General features: G+C 40.3%; 1 protein-coding gene across 1 annotated transcript in view; it reads right to left on the reverse strand.

Moving 5' to 3' along the window:
• CHD1 (chromodomain helicase DNA binding protein 1) overlaps nt 1–23,155 on the reverse strand; it is a gene marked incomplete in the record, with an annotated part of 628,386 nt that overhangs the window by 124,848 nt on the left and 480,383 nt on the right. The window contains 5 exon segments of the mRNA XM_053701514.1: nt 13,497–13,619; nt 15,447–15,597; nt 15,803–15,941; nt 17,819–17,946; nt 18,080–18,121. Of these exon segments, the coding sequence (XP_053557489.1) occupies nt 13,497–13,619; nt 15,447–15,597; nt 15,803–15,941; nt 17,819–17,946; nt 18,080–18,121 (583 nt within the window).

Here is a 23,155-nt window from a genome sequence, read left to right on the forward strand (position 1 = left end):
GTGCCATTGTCGTGCTGGATTACCAGTACTACAGAGATGAATTATTGGGGCAATTAAACAACAGCACCACCTACAAAAGGTTAACTGCTAATCCTACACTGACCTACAAAAGAAAGTTAGAAGACATTCTAACTTTTGCCCTAAACAATGGCTACATTGAACAGACGCTATGGGACTTTTTGGTACCAGCTTTCCCCAGATACCCTATTTATTCTATTCCAAAAATCCACAAGGATGCATGTAAACCGCCTGGGCGACCAATTGTATCAGCGGTGGGATCACTGTTCCAAAATCTGGCAAAATATATCGACTTTCACCTACAGGGTATTGTAAAGAACACAAGGGCTTTCCTACAAGACTCGATCCAACTTATCAACCTGCTCCGGGAAAGATCCTTTCGGGCTGATTGCTACCTCGTTACCCTTGACGTCAACAGCCTCTACACCATCATCCCACATGATCTTGGTGTAGAGGCTGTGAGACAGTCATTGATGAAATCTGATGAATACCTAGGTCCTCCTGTTGAAATCTTACTGGACTGGCTGATGATATGCTTGACACACAACTATTTACGATTTGAGGAATACTTCTACCTCCAGATGGTAGGGACGGCCATGGGGTCCAGCTTGGCCCCATCTTACGCGAACCTGTTCATGGCATGGTTCGAAGAGGAATTTGTGTTCAGCCAAAACAACCCAAACTTGTTACTATACCGCAGGTATATAGATGACCTGCTGGTCATCTGGGGTGGAACAGCAGGAGAACTGGAGACGTGGATTGAAACCCTTAATGATTTTCTGATCCCAGTCAAGTTTAAGCATGAGATTAGCAGTGAGACGATACACTTTCTAGACCTATGCATTTTCAAATCTGAGGGAGCTGGGGAATGTAAACTGAATACGACTTTGTATTCCAAGCCCACAGATAGAAACACATTATTACAATTTACTAGTTACCACCCACCTCAACTCAAGAAGGGTATCGTTAAGTCCCAACTGATGCGTGTCATGCGTAATAATTCTGACTAAGAGATGATGCTGCTCCAACTTGAGGAAATGAAAACAAAATTCCTCAACAGAGGCTATAATCCGACGATGGTGCAAAAAACACTTGAAGAGGTGAAGCAACAGGAATGAAGTTGCCTAGTGGCCAGAGGACTGGGTAGAGATCCCACTAACAGTGAACCGACCCTGAACCTGGTCACCAGGTTCACCCCAGCCACAGGTGCATTACGAAAGGTGATCCATAGGAACTGGCCGCTCATAAGTGGAGATAAATCGCTACCGCTCAAAGAAAACCCTCCTCCTAGGGTGGTACATAAAAGTGGACGAAGCCTCAAATCATATCTGATGAAAACTGACCCCTGGAAGAAAGAAAGAACTTGGCTAAAACCCCTTAAAAATGGATGTTATAAATGTGGGAGCTGCATGACCTGCAGCTCCCTCATCACTGGTGAACGATTCCACCATCCTACCACCAATAAGAGCTTTGTGATAAGGCACAGATTGACTTGTACATCTGATTTCGTGGTTTATCTACCGTCTTGTCCATGTGGACGGTTCTATGTGGGCAAAACCATCACCCCGTTTCGGGAGAGACTTGCCAACCATAAGAGCGCCATTAGAGCAGCCCTGAAAGATGGCCACTCGGACCAGCCTGTGGCAAGACATTTCCTGGAGCAACGACATGCTGTATCTACCCTTAGGGCTATGCTCATTGATAGGGTGGCCCCCTTGAAACGGGGGGGCGACAGGAATTCAGAACTCCTCAGGAGTGAAGCCAGATGGATCCATAGATTGAACACACTTGTTCCAAATGGCTTAAATGCTAGCATTGACTATGCTTTATTTTTCTGATGATCGAATGTAATTGTTATCTATTAATTGTCCTTCTGCTGTGTCTGGTTGTCTTAACATTTCTAGCCCCGTATTGGCACTTGTTCACCTACTGCTTGCCTTCTTCTTGGAAGTCTCTCTTTGTTGGACACATTTGACGTGGGTGTTGGGCCTCTGTGGTTTCCTTCTATTCTAAAGGTTTCTGCCTGGGGTGCACTACTACTATTACTAACGGACCTGTTGATCGAATTTGTAGCCCTTTGACGGATATTTGTATGGCATAGGCGCTTTATGACACTATGTTTGGTTTCATATTTGGTTGGTCTTCTGGATCACTCTGATCCCAAGTTAGGGGGTTCAACCCCACCTTCGGGTGTGGGTTGTTGCGATTAGCAGGTGCTTTTCTCCACTACCTAACACATGTAACTATATGATTAGACGACCTGGCTGTTTGACGTCTGGTTCCGTGGTTGCAGGTTCCCATATTGTGTCGTTGAACACTAGGGTAACATGTCTGACATGGTATGCCAAACATGTGGCCGGAGTATGTCTAGTATCCTGCCCACACGGTCCCTTTGGTCGGTTTAATTAAGTTTAAAATGCGGTTTTGGGTTCCTTTTTTGTTTTTGTTTAGGTAGTTGGACACCCGTGATATGTCTGACACCTGGCCCCTCTGATTGGAACAGTCGGGGGACGACTCTGTTCTATGAATTGTGCACCGAGTTGAGATATTTATTTGTATTGACATAGCTTCCCTTTGACATTGCGTTTGTGGGACCGTCACCAGGGGTTGTGATTTGAGCAGGGTTAGCCACTTGTTACGGGCGTAGGGAGTATTACTATGTATTCGGCACTGTTACGCGACCAGCTGAGGTGTGTCAGCGGCGTGTGATCTGATTGGCCTCTGCTGGGGGCGGGCTCGCCCCTTTTTAAAGGCTGACTTCGCGGCTGTTTTCCACTTATGATTCTGTCATTCTAGGAGTACTACGCGGACGCTGTGCTCCGCACGAGCTAAGGTAAGAAGGGCTATGGCTCATGTTGTGGCTCTTTAACCCTATACGCTGACTGTGGCTGTTATCATATGAGCTTATTTTTTGGCTAAGTGGCTCACTGACATGCTGCGATTTACGGTAGTGATAGGATGGATATTAACATGGCTCAGGTTGGGGTTCTTTAATCCTAAATTCTTACTGCGGCTGTTAGCGTGTGGATTAACTATTATGGCTAATTGTTGTACTGATACGCATCGGGTTTTGGTTGTGATAAGATGTAAATTTACCGAGGATGTTGCAGTGATACCTATAAGGCTTCCTGTGAGGTTTGTTATTCTAGCGGTTAATTTTAGATATTATGGTTTACTGCCGTCACTGTATGACTGATCATAGTCGGCTTTTTATGCACCGCTATTGTTATTTTTCCTAATGGAGGCGTGATAATGGTTTGGGTGGCCCGTGGGTGGCGCCCATTATGGTACCTATTGATTGTCCTGACCTTATTTCCCACATGGGCATGGGCATAGGACTACACTTATACTGTGTATATAGATTAATTCTTGCTCTGTTTGGTTGGTAGGTTTATAGTTGAATTTGTTCTTGTGTGGATGTGGTACAAAATATATCTTCCAACATAAACTGATTCCATGAGGGATATGGATGTTATTACTTTATTGTTTTCTCTATGGTAGGCGTATAGACGCTGGAATGTGGGATGAGTTGTATAATTTTGGGTCTTGGAGTTTTTTGCTTTTTGTCCAGACACTATTGAGTCTATCAATCGAATTATTACCATGGTTTTTAACTCTTAGCTAGCCAATAGGTGTTTAATAGCATATTATTGATAAGGGAAGCTTTTGTACCATGTGGACTATGGTAATTCCAAATGCGGTTCTTTTTCTTTTTGTTACACTTTCATCCATATTCGCCTTCTTTTCCTTCTATTTTCTGTTCCATTCCTCTTTTCTCACGTCTCCCTTGGCAGCTGGATGTCATGGCTTCTTTATCTCAGTTGAAGCCTTTTTTAAGTTTTACTTGGGTTATTATGGTCTTTCCTGGTGGAGGGTCACACTTTGGTGTATACTTGGACATTGCTTTTTGGTAATGTATTTTATCATATTCTTTTTGTTTATGCTTTTAGATTATGAAATTTGTCTTGAAGAAGGCCTAAGAAAAGGCCGAAACGTCGACACTATATTTATGTTACAACTACAATAAAAGATTATCTTATGTATGAAGTCCTGTGAGTGCCCTCCTTCTCTACTAGTATTATATATATATATATATATATATATATATATATATATATATATATATATATATATATATATATATAATTTGTATTAATTTAACCTCGCCTCTAGCCTTTCACGGTTTGCAAAGCTCTTACTCCTGAATTTAAGAAGTTAAAGGAATAGCCTAGTGAAAATTAAACGTCCATGATACAGATAGAGCAGGCAATTTTAAAGGGACAGTCTACTCCAGAATTGTTATTGTTTAAAAAGATAGATAATCCCTTTATTACCCATTCCCCAGATTTACATAACCAACACGGTTATATCATCTAGTGTAACCAAGCATTTCAATGCGTATAAATAGCCTCAAGAGGTTGTGTCCGTTAAGCTTAGTTATTTTTTTATAAAGTAAGATACAATTCTCATTTGGAAATTTGTTCTGTTTAATCTTACAACCGACTTGCATTTGTTGATTTCATTTAAGTATTTTTAGGTCTATCTCCTAAATTGTTATCAATAAAAACCTTATTTATATACAGTTTTGGTTCAAATTATTTTACGAATCAGGACAAGTAGATTGTCAGGAGGGACAAGTAGATTGGGCTCCTGCTTTAGTCCCTTGGACATGTAGTTTTTTTTTTTTAAATTTCCACACCCCTGTAGTCTCAGTACCAAATACTTAATAGTGCCTGCATTCTGCCATAAATCAATCCTACTAAGGATCTATTTGTCCCCAAAATGCTGCAGGCAATTTCTGAAAATGCTAGTCTCCCACCTAGAAGACAGAAAAGCACTTAGCTGCAATCTAGCCGTCCGGCAGTCAGACGGCTCACGAGGTGTGAAAGGACGCCACTCCTTCTAGAGACCTGTGGAAAAAGAAAGAACAGAGTAATCCTACTCTGACTTTCTATACTAGGGCAGCAACATGTTAGGAAAACGCAGCAAGGCATAAATTACAAGTTCCTAACTGCTTTAAAGCCACCACTACTCTACTGAAGAGATTGATGTGGACTACAGCTATATCCAAAAATCTTGCTTGTAGCAAAAGAAATCCAATTTTCTCAGACATTAAAACTTCACCTCCTCCATTAACAGAGGCAAAGATAATGACTGGGAATTGTGGATGCTCTTTGCCGCCTCCTGCTGGCCAGGAGTAATATTCCCAACAGTAATTGATGAAGTCGTGGACTCTCCATATCATAGGAAAGAAAAGTAAATTAATGATAAAGTAAAACACCCTTAAAAGAAGGCAGTACAACAAAACCATGTTAAGAGTTAGAAACAGACTCTGCACATAAGGTGTGTGTGTGTTGTGTGATAATGTAAGGATAATTGATATCCCTGCAAGTTCAACCCATTTTAAAGGGTTATGGTTTTAAAGAGCAAAACAAGCTAGTTCATATTCAGAAACAAACATAAAAGAACAATTTCCAATTCATTTTATACTGTTCAGCTGGTATAACAAATCATTGCAAACCCATTAAGGGGAATCTAGTTTTACAGTACACTGTCCCTTCAAGTGTCAGATAGACTGAAGCAAATGAGCAGTAAGTAGTACACAGTTAACTCCAAAGGGAAGAAATAACAAATAACACAATGTAAAACTAAATAATCCCTAAAAGGGAAAACAGTTATTCCAGTGGTTGATAGACAGTACTTTATTAGTTTGTAACTAACAAAACCACAATGGCTACATAAGTAACACAGCAAAGAAAGAATTAAATGTATGCCACGATTAGAAAAACATAATTTATGTAAGAATTTACCTGATAAATTAATTTCTTTCATATTGGCAAGAGTCCATCATGCCAATGTCATGTCATGGCTTCTTTATCTCAGTTGAAGCCTTTTTTAAGTTTTACTTGGGTTATTATGGTCTTTCCTGGTGGAGGGTCACACTTTGGTGTATACTTGGACATTGCTTTTTGGTAATGTATTTTATCATATTCTTTTTGTTTATGCTTTTAGATTATGAAATTTGTCTTGAAGAAGGCCTAAGAAAAGGCCGAAACGTCGACACTATATTTATGTTACAACTACAATAAAAGATTATCTTATGTATGAAGTCCTGTGAGTGCCCTCCTTCTCTACTAGTATTCTATGCATACCACTTGAGGATTGCACCCAGGCACTGGAAACATTGATGTGGAAGGAGTGCTGGGCCACCGGTTACCACGTATATGTATATGTATATATATATATATTTCATGTAATTAGCAAGAGTCCATGAGCTAGTGACGTATGGGATATACATCCCTACCAGGAGGGGCAAAGTTTTCCAAACCTCAAAATGCCTATAAATACACCCCTCACCACACCCACAATTCAGTTTACCGAATAGCCAAGTAGTGGGGTGATAAAGAAAGGAGTAGAAAGCATCAACAAAGGAATTTGGAAATAATTGTGCTTTATACAAAAAAACAGAATTTATGCTTACCTGATAAATTTCTTTCTCTTACGGTGTATTCAGTCCACGGATTCATCCTTACTTGTGGGATATTCTCAATCCCTACAAGAAGTGGCAAAGAGAGCACACAGCAAAGCTGTCCATATAGCTCCCCTCAGGCTCCACCCCCCCCAGTCATTCGACCGACGGTTAGGAGAAAAAGGAGAACCATAGGGTGCAGTGGTGACTGTAGTTATAAAATTTTAACCTGACTTAAATGTCAGGGCGGGCCGTGGACTGAATACCCCGTAAGAGAAAGAAATTTATCAGGTAAGCATAAATTCTGTTTTCTCTTACTTGGTGTATTCAGTCCACGGATTCATCCTTACTTGTGGGATACCAATACCAAAGCAATAGGACACGGATGAAGGGAGGGAACAAGTCAGGTCACCTAAACGGAAGGCACCACTGCTTGCAAAACCTTTCTCCCAAAAATAGCCTCAGAAGAAGCAAAAGTATCGAATTTGTAAAATTTGGCAAATGTATGCAGTGAAGACCAAGTCGCTGCCTTACAAATCTGTTCAACAGAAGCCTCATTCTTGAAAGCCCATGTGGAAGACACAGCTCTGGTAGAATGAGCTGTGATTCGTTCAGGAGGCTGCTGTCCAGTCTCATAAGCCAATCGGATGATGCTTTTCAGCCAAAAGGAAAGAGAGGTAGCAGTCGCTTTATGACCTCTCCTCTTACCAGAATAGACAACAAACAAGGATGATGTTTGTCTGAATCTTTAGTTGCTTTTAAAAAGAATTTTAAAGCACGAACCACGTCAAGATTGTGTAAAAGTCGTTCCTTTCTAGAAACTGGATTAGGACACAGAGAAGGAACAATAATTTCCTGGTTAAAATTCTTATTAGAAACCACTTTTGGAAGAAAACCAGGTTTGGTACGCAAAACAACCTTATCTGCATGGAACACCAGATAGGGTGAATCACACTGCAAAGCAGACAATTCAGAGACTCTTCGAGCAAGAGAAATGGCTACTAAAAACAAAACTTTCCAAGATAATAACTTAATATCTATGGAATGTAAAGGTTCAAACGGAACCCCTTGAAGAACTGAAAGAACCAAATTTAGACTCCAAGGAGGAGCCACAGGCTTGTAAACAGGCTTGATTCTAACAAGGGCCTGTGCAAACACCTGAACGTCTGGTACAGCTGCCAGGCGCTTATGTAACAGAATAGACAGAGCAGATATCTGTCCCTTTAAGGAACTGGCCGACAGACCTTTCTCCAATCCTTCTTGGAGAAAAGCCAGTATCCTTGGAATCCTAACCTTACTCCACGAGTAACCCTTGGATTCACACCAAGATATTTCCGCCATATCTTATGGTAAATTTTCCTTGTGACAGGCTTTCTGGCCTGTATCAAAGTGTCTTTAACTGATTCAGAGAAACCACGCTTAGCTAGGATTAAGCGTTCAATCTCCAAGCAGTCAGTTGCAGAGAAACTAGATTTGGATGCTTGAAAGGACCTTGAATTAGAAGATCCTGCCTCGATGGCAGTTTCCATGGTGGGACCGATGACATGTCCACCAGGTCTGCATACCAAGTCCTGCGTGGCCACGCAGGCGCTATCAGGATTACCGAAGCCTTCTCCTGTTTGATTCTGGCTATTAGCCGAGGGAGAAGAGGAAACGGTGGAAAGACATAAGCTAGACTGAATGACCAAGGCGCTATTAAAGTATCTATCAATGCCGCCTTAGGATCCCTGGATCTGGATCCGTAAAGGGGAAGTTTGGTGTTCTGACAGGACGCCATCAGATCCAATTCTGGAATACCCCATAGCTGGGTCAGCTGAACAAAAACCTCCGGGTGGAGTTCCCACTCCCCCGGATGAAAAGTCGGACGACTTAGAAAATCCACCTACCAGTTGTCTACCCCTGGGATGTGAATTGCAGATAGATGGCAGGAGTGATCCTCTGCCCATTTGATGATCCTGGATACTTCCTTCATCGATAGGGAACTCTTTGTTCCTCCCTGATGATTGATGTACGCTACAGTCGTGATGTTGTCCGACTGAAATCTGAGGAATTTGGCCTCCGCTAGTTGAGTCGGTCGTGACAATGATCCACTCCGGTCTGCGGAAACTCATTCCTTGAGACAGGTGAACTTGAGACAACCACCAGAGAAGAGAGTCTCTGGTTTTCTGATCCATTTGTATTTGAGGAGATAGATCCGCGTAATCCCCATTCCACTGCTTGAGCATGCACAGTTGCAGTGGTCTGAGATGAATTCGGGCAAAAGGGACTACGTCCATTGCCGCCACCATTAAACCAATTACCTCCATGCACTGAGCCACAGAAGGCTGAGGAATGGAATGAAGAGCTCGGCAGGTGTTCAACAGTTTGGACTTCCTGACTTCTGTCAGAAAAATTTTCATTTCTACCGAGTCTATTAGTGTTCTCAGGAAGGGAACCCTTGTAAGCGGGGACAGAGAACTTTTTTCTACGTTCACTTTGTGAAAATTCTGGGAGCGGTGGCCAACCCGAAAGGAAGGGCCACGAACTGGTAATGTTTGTCCAGAAAGGCGAACCTTAGGAACTGATGGTGATCTTTGTGGATAGGAATATGTAGGTGCGCATCCTTTAGATCCACGGTAGTTATATATTGTTCACATCTTGAAAGACGGAACTCTGAGAAATTTGTTTAAAATCTTTAGATCCAGGATTGGCCTGAAAGTTCCCTCCTTTTTGGGAACTACGAACAGGTTTGAGTAAAAGCCCAGTCCTTGTTCTGCAATTGGAACTGGGTGTATTACTCCCATTCTTAGGAGATCTTCTACACAGCATAAGAACGCCTGTTTCTTTGTTTGGTCTGAAGACAAACGAGAACTGTGGAACCTTCCCCTTGGGGGAGAATCCTTGAATTCTAGAAGGTACCCCTGAGCAACTATTTCTAATGCCCAGGGATCCGGAACGTCTCTTGCCCAAGCCTGAGCAAAGAGAGAAAGTCTGCCCCCTACTAGATCCGGTCCCGGATCGGGGGCTACCCCTTCATGCTGTCTTAGTAGCAGGAGAAGGCTTCTTGGCCTGTTTACCCTTATTCCAGCCCTGCAGAGGTTTCCAGGTTGCCTTGGGCCGGGAAGAGTTATCTTGCTTTGCGACAGCAGAGGTTGCAGCTGGTCCGCTCCTGAAGTTGCGAAAGGAGCGAAAATTAGCCTTGTTTTTGGCCTTAAACTGCCTATCTTGTGGAAGGGCATGGCCCTTGCCCTCAGTGATATCTGAAATAATTTCTTTCAGCTCTGGGCCGAAAAGGGTCTTCCTCTTGAAGGGAATATTTAGCAGTTTTGTTTTGGACGACACAGCCGCCGACCATGATTTGAGCCAAAGCGCTCTTCGCACCATGATGGCAAAACCTGAGTTTTTCGCCGCTAGTTTAGCTAACTGGAAAGCGGCATCAGTGATAAAAGAATTAGCCAGCTTTAGAGCATGAATTCTATCCATGACCTCATCGTATTAAGTCTCCCTCTGGAGCGACTCCTCCAGGGCCTCGAATCAAAAAGCCGCTGCAGTAGTTACAGGAATTATGCAGGCAATTGGTTGAAGTAGAAAACCTTGCTGAACAAAAATTTTCTTCAGCAATCCTTCCAATTTTTTATCCATAGGATCTTTGAAAGCACAACTGTCCTCTATTGGTATAGTTGTACGCTTAGCAAGTGTTGAAACTGCCCCCTCCACCTTAGGGACCGTCTGCCACTCGTCCCGCCTGGGGTCATTTATGGGGAACATTTTCTTAAAGATAGGGGGGGGAACAAAGGGTACCCCTGGTCTCTCCCACTCCCTAGTCACAATATCCGCCACCCTCTTTGGGATCGGAAATGCCTCAGTGTATACGGGGACCTCTAAAAACCTGTCCATCTTACACAATTTTTCTGGAACCACCATGGGATCACAATCATCTAGTGTAGCTAAAACCTCCTTAAGCAGTACGCGGAGGTGTTCCAGCTTAAATTTAAACGCTAAGGAATCTGAATCTGCCCGCTGAGAAACTTTCCCTGTATCAGAAATTTCTCCCTCAGACAGACCTTCCCTCACCGCTACTTCTGAGTTTTGTGAGGGTACTACAGATAAATTATCCACAGCGTCTGATTGCTCATCCTCTGTATTTAGAACTGAGCTATCGCGCTTTCTTGGAAAAACTGGCAGTTTGGATAAAAATGCTGCAAGGGAATTATCCATCACTGCTGCTAATTGTTGTAAAGTAATAGGGGCCAATGTGCTAGAGGTACTAGGCATCGCTTGCGTGGGCGTAACTGGTGTTGACACATGGGGAGAGGAAGAAGGACTATCCTCATTACCCTCTGTTAAAGAATCATCTTGGGCTACATTTTTAAGTGTCACTGGATGGTCTTTAAAATGCTTAGATGTTTTAGCACACTTTACACATAAATGCAATGGGGGTACCGCCATGGCTTTCAAACATAAAGAACAAGGTCTATCTGAAGTCTCAGACATGTTTGACATACTTATACAGCACTGCAATACAGAAAAAAAATCACTTTTTGAAAAAACGTTACTGTGTCTTTAAATAATAAAAAGCACACACTTTTTTTTCCAAATCACCAAAAAACATCCGATCTTTATGAAAATTTCAACACATGATCCCAATGCTTTGAAATGATTGCACACACATTTTTAAATCAATTAACCCCTTATTGACCAAACCGGAGCAAATTGCAGTAAACAACCGGTTTAACACACTACAGCACGATGCCACAGTCTTTGCTGCGGCCCTACCTTCCCTTAGGGTTATTTGTAGCAGAAATATAAGCCTCCTTGATGTCCTCCTGCACTCCCAGGACTCTACACATGAAGCTGCATGAGTTATCTTGCAAATCAACTGCGCAACTGAGGCACGAAAATGAGGCCCCCTCCCCCTTCAGTTCAGAGTTATGGGGCCTTCCTAAGTCAGACTAGGCGTCTGATAATATGCCAGGCGAAATAAAAAACCCAAAAATTTATAACGTTTCAAACACTTAAATAAATCTAATATTCCATCAATAAAATAATCGATTTAGCCCATCACAGTGTCTACCAGTATTTAAGCCCTTAACTGAAGCCATCCTTCTATACTGTGTATACCTTCCCTCATGGGGATCTCTGTCAGTCTTCTAGCATTACCAGGTCTTGTTAGAAATAAATGACTGAGCATACCTTAAGCAGTTAAGCCTGCAAACTGTTCCCCCCAACTGAAGTTCTCCGGTACTCAACAGTCCTGTGTGGGAACAGCAACGGATTTTAGTTACAACATGCCAAAATCTTTTTCCTCTCAGCAGAAATCTTCATCACTTTCTGCCTCAGAGTAAATAGTACAAACCGGCACTATTTTAAAATAACAAACTCTTGATTGAAGAAATAAAAACTACAATTCTAACACCACAAACTCTTTACCCTCCCGTGGAGATGCTACTTGTTAGAGCGGCAAAGAGAATGACTGGGGGGGGGGCAGAGCCTGAGGGGAGCTATATGGACAGCTTTGCTGTGTGCTCTCTTTGCCACTTCCTGTAGGGATTGAGAATATCCCACAAGTAAGAATGAATCCGTGGACTGAATACACCAAGTAAGAGAAAAATCATAACCACCATAAAAAAGGGTGGGACTCATGGACTCTTGCCAATATGAAAGAAATGAATTTATCAGGTAAATTCTTACCTAAATTATGTTTTCTTTCATGTGATTGGCAAGAGTCCATGAGCTAGTGACATATGGGATATCAATACCCAAGATGTTGAGAGGGAGGGATAAAAATAAACAGTCATATTCCGCTGAAAAAATAATCCACAACCCAAACTATGTTTATTCTTTAAATGACAAGTAAAACTTAAAACACCAGCAGAAGAATCAAACTGAAACAGCTGCCTGAAGAACTTTCCTACCAAAAACTGCTTCTGAAAAAGCAAATACATCAAATCGGTAGAATTTTGTAAATGTATGTAAAGAAGACCAAGTTGCCACTCTGCAAATTTGATCAACTGTAGCTTCATTCTTAAAAGCCCATGAAGTGGAGACTGATCTAGTAGAATGAGCTGTAATTCTCTGAGGCGTGGCCTGACCCCACTCCAAATAAGCTTGATGGATCAAAAGCTTTAACCAAGAAGCCAAGAAAATAGCAGAAGCCTTCTGACCTTTCCTAGGACCAGAAAATATAATAAATAGACAAGAAGTCTTCCTGAAATCTTTAGTACAAACTTGCTTCACCACCTCCATAGGAGGAAAAGTTTGTAAAACTGAATTGTGGGTGTGGTGAGGGGTGTATTTATAGACATTTTGAGGTTTGGGAAACTTTGACCCTCCTGGTAGGATTGTATATCCCATACGTCACTAGCTCATGGACTCTTGCCAATTACACGAAAGAAATGAGCTCTGATATGATTAGAGTATCTCACCACCTCCACCAGTCCTGATAGCTTCACCCAACAGAAATGATTACAGCACCACAGGAATTAACACAGGAAGGTGTAATAAAAATGTTAAAACCTTTAGCGCAGTTGCACTAACGGTCAGTTCTAATTAGAATTTTAGCACAGGTGAGGGAAAAAAAGACTGTATACAGTTGGCAGTAGAGATGCAAGTAGGAGGCAGCTTTTGGTATATGGCTTTTTGGAGCTGAATATCCTCTTGTGCAAGTGAAACACACTAAGATCTGGATTTGCACAAATCTTAGTGTGTTTCCTGCCAAACGCACATCTTAAAATGGCAGTAACTACAGTGCTCGCTAAAGTTAACTGCACAAAATTTAAAGAGACAGTAACTTAATTTAAAAAGTAATTTGCCCAAAAGTTCTTAAAACTGCTAATATAAGGTGTATGGTGTACGAATATATGCCCCCAAACTTTGCACACACAAAAAAAAACTGTAAGCTCTCCAGGTAGCATGCTCCCTTGCCCCAGCAAGTCTGCCTTTCCTGGTCTTGTTTTTATTTACTATGCCCCTATGCACTGAGGATTCTGCTGACATATAAAAAGGATTAAAAAAAAAAAAAAATACTTACTCCACCTGAAAGACGTTGTGCTTCTTTCTTTGCCAGATCTTTGCTAAGAAGCTTAATGAGGTAGTCTGCTCTTGTTTGTAATTGCTTGGCTTGGGGCTTCTTATCTGGATCGTCAGGTAAAATCTATGGAAAATAAAAAAGCAATGAGAAGCTAACACACACACACACACTATATATATATATATATATATATATATATATATATATATATATATATATATATATATATATATATATATATATATATATATATTTACAGCCTCTTTATTAAGATACAAACAGAAAAAACAGGAAATATGTACACAAAATATAAAGTACCCCACACAATTTTCAGAAGAAAATGACTTCTTCATGCAAAAGACCAAATTTAGTGTGACCGCCCTTGGCAATCTTGAACTCTTTTGGGGAGACTGTCCTGAAGTAATCTTCTGGTATATTATACCAAGCTTCTTTCAGCACTTCCCAGAGAGTTCTTTAGATTTAGATTGTCTTATTTCTTTCTTTGTCCAGGTGATCCAATACTGCCTTTATAATATTCAGGTCTGGACTCTGTGGAGGCCATTTCTTGAATGTCAGTGTCTTATCAGTTTTTCTCTCCAAATATTATTGGGATCGTTATCATGATGAAAAATAAAAACATTCCCAATCAGGGGCTTTCCAAAAGGAATGGCATGATGATTTAAAATCAGTCGGTACTTTTCAGCATTTATGATCCCATCAATTCAGACAATAACACCAACACCACTGGCAGAAGTGCAGCCCCAAACCAGGACAGACCCTCCACCATGTTTCACTGAAGGCTGCAAGCACTCATTCTTCCATCTCTCTGTAACTCTTCTTCTCCTCCTCACATATTGTCGATGATTGGACCCAAAAATGTCAAACTTAGATTTTTCACTCCATAATACTCTCTTCCACTGCTCTTCATTCCAATATTTGTGAGCTTTAGCATATCTTAGCCTTTTCACCCTGTTGCCCTTACGAAAAAGTGGTTTCTTGGCTGCTACCCTTCCACAAAGACCATTCTGATCAAGTTTCTTCAGACTGTAGAAGGATCAACTTGACATCCCGATGAAGCTGCCATATGCTGAGCCAGGTCCTTGCTGGACTTCTGGTCTATCAAAGAAGAAACTCTGAGAAACTTCTCATCAGATTTCAAAAGTTTCTTGGTCTTCCAGTCCTTTTTTTGTCCTTGACCTCTCCTGATGATTCTTCAAATTCCTTTATAACAGCTTGAATACCACAACTAGAGAATCCAGTTTGTTTGCTTTTTCCCCTTTGAGAGTGGCGTTGCTGATGCAGAAGTATGAATTTATGTCTGTCCAATTGTGTGATCTTTGCCATTTTGAATGGAATGATGTGATTAAAAGCTTCCAATGAATTAAACTCATACCACGTGTATGTTAAAGCTCAAACCTGGTGTAATAGACCTTTCTCATAGCAGTCATTTTAACATGAAATAGTAGGACAAATACAGGTGTTAGCAATTACATTAATTAGGGTTCCATTCGATTTAGGTTTACGAGAGCCAGTTTCCTGCTATTGCTCAAGTGTATGGGGAGGTCACACTAAATACTTGCCACTTTAGCCTATAGAAGTTATTTATGATTTTTAATACTGCATACAAATATCCTGTATTTTCTGGTTGAATTCTAATAAAGACTGATAAATAATTATATATGGTTATTATACCATTGCTAAAACAACAAATCTAATGGTGGCCTAAGACTTTTGCACATGTACAGTATAAGACAAATAGTAAGTGTCTGCAAAAACTGGGTAATCTTTTGATGCCTGAAATTTAATATGATTTCTAATGGTTGTACAGTTGACAATACAGAAAGACATCATATGAAGTAGAAATGGTTTACAAATCTTTCTTTAGTGTATTGTGTTGGAAGAGCAAAATGGAATGAAGGCTAAGGGACAATACTCACACTAATAACTCACCTTGTGTGTTAAATTTAGATCAGGATCCATTTTAATCATTTCCCAGCTGCCGTAACCATATTCATAGATACCAATTAAAAGATTAGAGTCATCATTTTTCCCCCATTCAATATCAAAGTGAGCTGCTTTGGTATGACATGGAATAACATATCTGAAAAAAAATATATAAAATATTATAATTGATTAATTCAGACAAAGAAAAACAAACATTTTAAGACAAAACATTGAGAAATTTGTATTAAATTTAACAAGCTCAAAAAAATAATTATTCAATGGTTTAATATCCAAGTTTAAAGTACAAAGCTACAGTTAGACTCTTAATTTTTCAACTGTGTGCATCCTGTTTTGAAACATACCTTTTTCTCTCTTCAGGATCTGAAGGAATAGATTTGTGTAACGGAGCAAGCTCTTCTTCATGAGAACTAACAAGCTTTGCATTAACTTGCACCCCTGATATACGGAATGTTGGCCCTTTCATTTTTCCACGTCTTCCTCCTTGAACACAGATTAAAAAATTAAAATGAAACTTTTTGAAAGTATTAACTAGCATGAGCTTTAGAAACTGACAGTTCTGTCTCACAATTCTTATGGCAGTACATGGCACTGAGAGGTTGAACAAGGAGGTCTATGATGCTAACAACGCTAAAAGTAACAGAAAAAAAAACCACACTCATAAGGAAGTAATCTGAATACCATAACTGAAAAGAATGGTGAAAACATGCATGGCACAATAAATACAGTTTCATGAGAATGATGGGTAAACTGTTTGAAAAGGTTTACACAAGGCATCAATTCAAACATAGTAAAAGTAATAAAACTGAAAAATATGTGCTATTTAAAGGATTGCAAAACTTTACTCTTAAGCACAAAATTACCATTGATTTCATATCATAAACGTTTATATGTCATACCTTACCTACTTTTACAGCATAACGATCTTTCTGAACCTTATAAAATTATAATTTATTTTTCGATGACAACGTCAGTAAAGCCATCCCTCTAATATGGGCCGTTCACTAACAAACTCAATCGCCAATCCTATTGCTATTTCATGCATATCATTAAGTAACGTCAGCATGCACATTGTGATCCGTTGACTCGCGGATGCGCATATGCTAGCTCCGATACACTTACCCATAGAATGCTTTTGGAATAAGGCATGCGCTTTTGAGCAGTGTAAGCTTAGGATAATAATTTATTTCTTTTTTTATAAACCCATTCTATTACTTTGGTTTTGAATAATAATAATAATATTAAATAATAATATAACACTCCATGATCGCAAGATTATTTTCTATGAGTTATTAAAATCACTATCACATACATAAAGTGATAATTTTTATTGTGAGTTGTATATATTATATTGATATATGTTCAAAAATAGTAGGGGTTTCATTCATCATTTTTTTTAGTTGATCAATAAATATAGCTTTAATGCTCGTTATTGTTAGGGAGATTCTCGCAGCGCTTCGTTCTTACCTGCTCTATGCAGCGTTTATGCAGCGTTTTGATCATCTCTATAAAATAGATAGAGTCTGTTGGTTTGATGGTCAGTAACGTATAGCATGACGAGTCCTGAAAATCACGCATGCGCATAGCGGCAAAAGTCCGCCATTATGATAACCTAGGTTATCGTTCAGGGCTGGAAGATGCAAATACACTAGCAAGCGGTGGGTTTGGAATTTAATTGATTTTCAAAGATGGATTTCTCTACAACTGTAAAAATATGAAACGCAATGACATTTACAAATATATGTTAAATATAATAATATTGCAATTTAAGAAAAGTTTCTTTCATGGTTTAGTGTCCCTTTAACCTGTAAATGCAATGATTGCAAAACAACTAAAACAGCTTTAGCACAAGGGTGTGAAATGACTCAGTAATGGAAGATATTAAAGGGACAAAAAAAATTCAAACACACAGATGCGAATGCACACAGCTTATTTGCTTCCCCTAGAGAGCCACCTGAGTGAGAACAGTTACCACAAAACATGTGATAACCGATCACAGAGTCATTTTTGGAAACAAGATATATATGCAAGTATATTGCAAAAATGTTTCTAGTGAAATTTGAAATGCTCATTAGTGCACTTAGTTTTACATGTCCCTTTAAATAAAATAAATTAAAATTTAAATTAACCTAGGAACAACTCCATGTTGATTAACTAGATTACTGTGCTCACTGGCTTATAACGAACAACACAGGAGGACAAGTTTAAAAAAACCCCCAAAAAAACAAACAACTTCTGTCCTTTTCAACAACTAAAATAAAACTCTATAGAACAAAAACCATGTTAAATCATTACATAAAATATTCTTTTATAATAAATTTAAACAGCCTATACATGGTATAGTCTTATGTAATACATACCTGCCCTTTCTTGACCAGAACTATCTTTTAAAGCTTTTATGCAGCCATTGTGTACCAATTCTCCAAGTCGGCGCAGGTCCGTCTCTGATTTATCGACTAACTCACCATCTCGAGCAATGGCATCTAACCTAATAGAAATGTATATATATTTTTAAAGTTTGAGACAAACTCAAACATTTTACAATTAAAATGTATAGGAATAAAATATATATAATATATATATTTTTTAATTATTATCTTAATGAGAAAATGACAAATTACCTTTCTAATGGTCCTCCAAACTTCTTGTAGCTCTTAATGAACCTGAAAAGTAAAATAGAAACCACTTAGATTTATATTTCTTCCCATTTTGGCTGTGTTCTGACAAACCCTTCTTTTTGCTACATATGTGTTATTAGCTTTTAAATTTATACTAATAAATTACAGGTTTATTATATAAAATACTTGTGCTCCACTTCAAAATTTTTTACATTTTCCCATTTTGGAAACCTTATCTTCTAGGGGTAACAGAATTAAATATTTTTATTTGGAGGGGAAGTGACTAACAATGAAAAACAGGACTTTTCTACTTACTGCAAACTTCTGTCTTTAATTTTTGAGTGAAATCATAAAGCAGGAGATTATCCTACATGACAGAAACCAACAACTTGGAACAGCAGTAACTTCAAAAAACCATAATTGAACTTATGTTTACCCAATACATTTATTTCATGGTGGTGAGAGTCCACAGTCCATTACTCCTGGGAATTACTGTTCTTGACCACTAAGTTTGGCAAAGATTCACAATCCCCAAGAGCTCTATAAAACCCCTCAAACCTCACAGGCAACACATTGCTCAGTGTGCCTAGAGGGATATGGCTGCACCTCACTGACGAGGCCCAGCAGTCTGCTTCAGAGGATCTAGATTTGGGTGGAGGAAGGGAACCTGAAAAAGAAGGTCCTTCTTCAGAGGAAACTTCCAAGAGGGAAAAGATGACATCTTCACCAGATCCGAGAACCAGATTCTGCGAGGCCAGGCAGGAGCTATTAGATCACTGACACCCTTTCCTGTTTAATACAAGTTATTACTCAAGGAAGGAGAGCAAATGAAGGAAACAGATATGCTAGATTGAAGTTCCAAGGGACCACCAGAGCATCGATCAGAAATGCTTGAGAATGTCTTGATCTTGACCTGTACCTTGGAAGCTTGGTAGAGACGATCTGTACCTTGGAAGCTAAGACGAGACACTATCAATCCAACTCCGGAACCCCCCACCTTGAGGCTTATCATTGTGAATTCTTCCGAATGGAGAACCCAAACCCCGGGATGAAAAGTCTGCTCAGAAAATCCGCTTTCCAGGTGAAAACCCCTGGGATGGGAATGATAGAGAGGAGATAATCGTGAGACTCTACCCACTGGAGAATGTGAGACACCTCCTTCATTGCTAAATAACTCAGAGATCCTCCCCAGAGGATATATGCCACCAAGGAGATGTTGTCCAACTGAAATCTGATAAATCGGATCGAACCTAGAAGAGGCCAAGTTGTTAGAGCATTGAAGATTGCTCTCAATTCTAAGATGATTATTGGGAGAGAAAAACTCCTCTAGAGTCCAAAGACCCTGAGCCTTTAAGGAAACCCAACTGCTCACCAGCCTGACAGGATGGTCCTGGGAGATCCACCAGTATAGAGACTCTAATATCCTAGAGTGCAGAACTATCCTCTGAGGGAGTTTCGAGAGGTCTCCTTTCCATTGTCTGAGCATGCATAACTGTAGAGGTATCAGATGGAAACGAACAAAAGGAATAATGTCCATTGAAGCCCCATGAGACCAAATTACTTCCATACACAGAGCCACAGAAGGCCGGACAGAGGACTGAAGAGAAAGATTCTGACCTCCGTCAAGAAAACCTTCATGGAGATAAGAGTCTATGACCATCCCCAAAAACCATACCCTGGTATATTATACCAAGAAACTCAATTCCAGATTCACCCTCCACCCATGAAAGTGTAGAATTGACAATAGAGAATCCATATAGGATCTTGCTAAATGAAAAAATGGCGCTTGAACCAAGATAACGTCCAGGTACGGAGCCACTGCAATTCCTTGATATCTAGCCACTGCCAGAAGAGCCCCTATAACCTTTGAAAGATTTGAGGGGCCATAGCAAGGCCGAAAGGAAGCGCTTAAATTTGGAAGAGTTTGCCCAAACAGGCAAATCGCAGGTTTGGAAATGTTCCTTGTGAAAAGGAACATGAAAATACTTGTCCGTCAGGTCGATGGAAGTCATGAACTGACCCTCCTGAACCAAATGGAAAAAAACCCCCACAAATAGTCTCCATTAGGACGACGGAACCTTGAGCAAATTGTTGACACTGAGGTCTAAAATGGTTCAAAAAGTTCCCTCTTTCTTGGGAACCACGAATAGGATGGAATAGAATCCTCAACCCTGTTCCGCCAGAGGAACTGGGACAATCACTCCCAAAGAAGCTAGATACTATACACAGTTAAAGAAAGCCTCTTTCTTAAACTGGTTAGCAGGTAACCTGGACAAGAGGAATTTGCCTCCTGCATCCCTGTGAGACTACTTCCACTGTCCAAGGATCTGGGACATCGCAATCCAAGACTTGTAGAAAGGAGGCAAGCTTGCCACCACTTGATCCATGACTGGATTGGAAGAGAGCTGATCTACTCTCAGTGGAAGGCTTTCTGATTGCTTTCCCTGATTCCAAGGTTGTTTAGAACTTCATAAATGATTGGCTTACTCAGGTTTGGAAGAAGAGGATGATTTTTGTTTGCGAAAAAAAGAACATTGGCGACACTTGGGTCTAACTCTTCTCGTCCTGAAGCAGAAAGGCTCCTTTTCCGCTAGTAACCGTGGAAATTATTTCAGTCAGACCAGGACCAAATAAAGTCTGACAGAAGATCAGACTTTGATGCTTATCAGCAGACCAAAACATAAGCCACAGGCTTTCTAAAACCTTGATCCTATCTTGGATCTCCTCTATTGTGATCTCCCGCGAAATCAAATCGGACAAGAAGTCACATCATAAGATAAGGCCGTACCAACAACTGTCTTAATACTAGCAACCGGATGTTATTGTAGACCCTGATGTAGCAACATCTCTCCTAAGTATCCCTATCCATGTAGAAGGATAGTGGTTCTTGGCTAAGGTAGATATAAGCGCCATGAACTAGTGTCCTAAAAACACTAAGAAGAGAAGAAACCTTACAAAACAGAGACAAATTAAAAAATCACCTCATATGAGAGTGAATAAATATACGGAATCCATGTACAAAAAGTGGAAACATGAAAAACATACATGTTATAAAAGAAATCCAATAGCGTGTCAAAATCATTACTATGAAAGAGATTGAAAATAGACTGCATACACCTAAAATATAAAAATGAAACAAAATATTGCACCTTAAAAGTTAAAAGGAGCATGTAGTAGCCCTGAATAGCCATCAGTTTGAGGCAAAAAAAAAATGTATTTATCAGGAGAATACGTCCTGAAAATTAAACTGCAGAGACATGTTTATTATGAAAAGTTCACAAATAAGCAACTCATGTAGTAGCAATTAGCTGCCCCCAAATAGTGGCAAATATAAGAAACACACGCCTAGATTTGGAGTTTTGCCGGTAAAGACCTGCAGTGCTAACAAGCCTTTTTTTCCAGCGCACCCTTAAGACAACGCTGGTATTACGAGTTGTCTGAATGGCTGCGTTAGCCACAGGAAAGTGAGCGTTGAGCCAAATTTAGCTCCACTTCAACCCTCAATACCAGCGTTGCTTACGGTAGCGGTAAGCTGGAAAAATGCGCTTGTGCATGATTTTCCCCATAGGAAACAATGGGGCTGAGCTGTCTGAAAAAAAACTAACACCTGCAAAAAAGCAGCCCCATTGTTTCCTATGGGGAAACACTAAGTCTACACCTAACACCCTAACATGAACCTCGAGTCTAAACACCCCTAATCTTACACTTATTAACCCCTAATCTGCCGCCCCCGCTATCGCTGACACCTGCATTATACTATTAACCCCTAATCTGTCGCTCCGGACACCGCCGCAACCTACATTATAGCTATGAACCCCTAATCTGCTGTCCCTAACATCGCCGACACCTATATTATATTTATTAACCCCTAATCTGCCCCCCCCCCCCCCACAACGTCGCCGCCACCTACCTACACTTATTAACCTCTAATCTGCCGACCGGACATCGCCGCCACTATAACAAATGTATTAACCCCTAAATCGCCGCACTCCGCCTCTATTAAGGGTGGAGGCCCAGCTTAAAAATTTTTTTTTTTTGTTTGAAACAATAAAAAATGTTGACCTGTCACTGCCTGCACTGATGATATGTGAGTGTGACATGATGCTTCACTAGTGTCTCTGAATACAGGGGTTGGTGTTTCTGTTTTACCTATTGGTGTTTATGTGTGTGCGTATGTGTGTATGTATGTATGTGACTGTGTGTGTATTTATGCATGTATGTGTGTATGTTTGTGGAACCAGCAAATTACAGACCTTGTTACTACAGCTTGGAGGGCGGGGGGTAAACAGTGTCAGTCTATACAGTACCACTATATAAAGTACGGGGGGGCTGGACCATGTCACAGTCTACTGTGGTCACTGTATTAAGTACTGGGGCGGGTAGGGTCAGGCCAGCCATCTCACCGGCATATTACAGACTGTGTCACTGACTCACTATATACAGTACTGGTGGGTTAAACAGTGTCACTATATACAGTAATAGGGGGTCAGACCATCTCAGAGACTGTGGGCACAGGGTACCTCCTTTTGCATACATGTAATCTGATTCACATTTTCTTCTGTGTTTTAATTATATATATATCAGGAGAATACGTCCTGAAAATTAAAATTCAGGGACATATGTTTCTCTAAATAAACAACTAAGCCCCCAAGTCCCCAAAAGCACACATACACATTATCAGTGCTAAATTGGTTGGAAGGAGGCTCAGCTAATTATCATTCTTAACACTCCTCACTCTGCTCGTTGCAGTGAAAATCCAAAATGGTGCAGTAAATTATACTCCGTCAGCGGACCTCACCAACTATGCAAACGGAGGAGCAGTATAACAAAACAATGAGTAAAGCTCAACACAAATGGCTCTAAAACAGAAAAAGACCATACAACCTTAATAAATATTAACTTCCATAGCATACTTGACAAGGCTGTGCTATTGCATCCGCCACAATGGCGGTCTCTTCCGGGTAAGGATCTAAGTATAATCACTCAAACACTATTTTTAGGCCTTAGTGAACCTGCGTGAAGTGTTTCCGATTAACATAGGAGGAAATAAAATCTTATAGGCATAACGGAATGAGCACC

Source organism: Bombina bombina, chromosome 2 (assembly GCF_027579735.1).
Source record: "Bombina bombina isolate aBomBom1 chromosome 2, aBomBom1.pri, whole genome shotgun sequence".
In the NCBI taxonomy this organism is placed as follows: domain Eukaryota; kingdom Metazoa; phylum Chordata; class Amphibia; order Anura; family Bombinatoridae; genus Bombina; species Bombina bombina.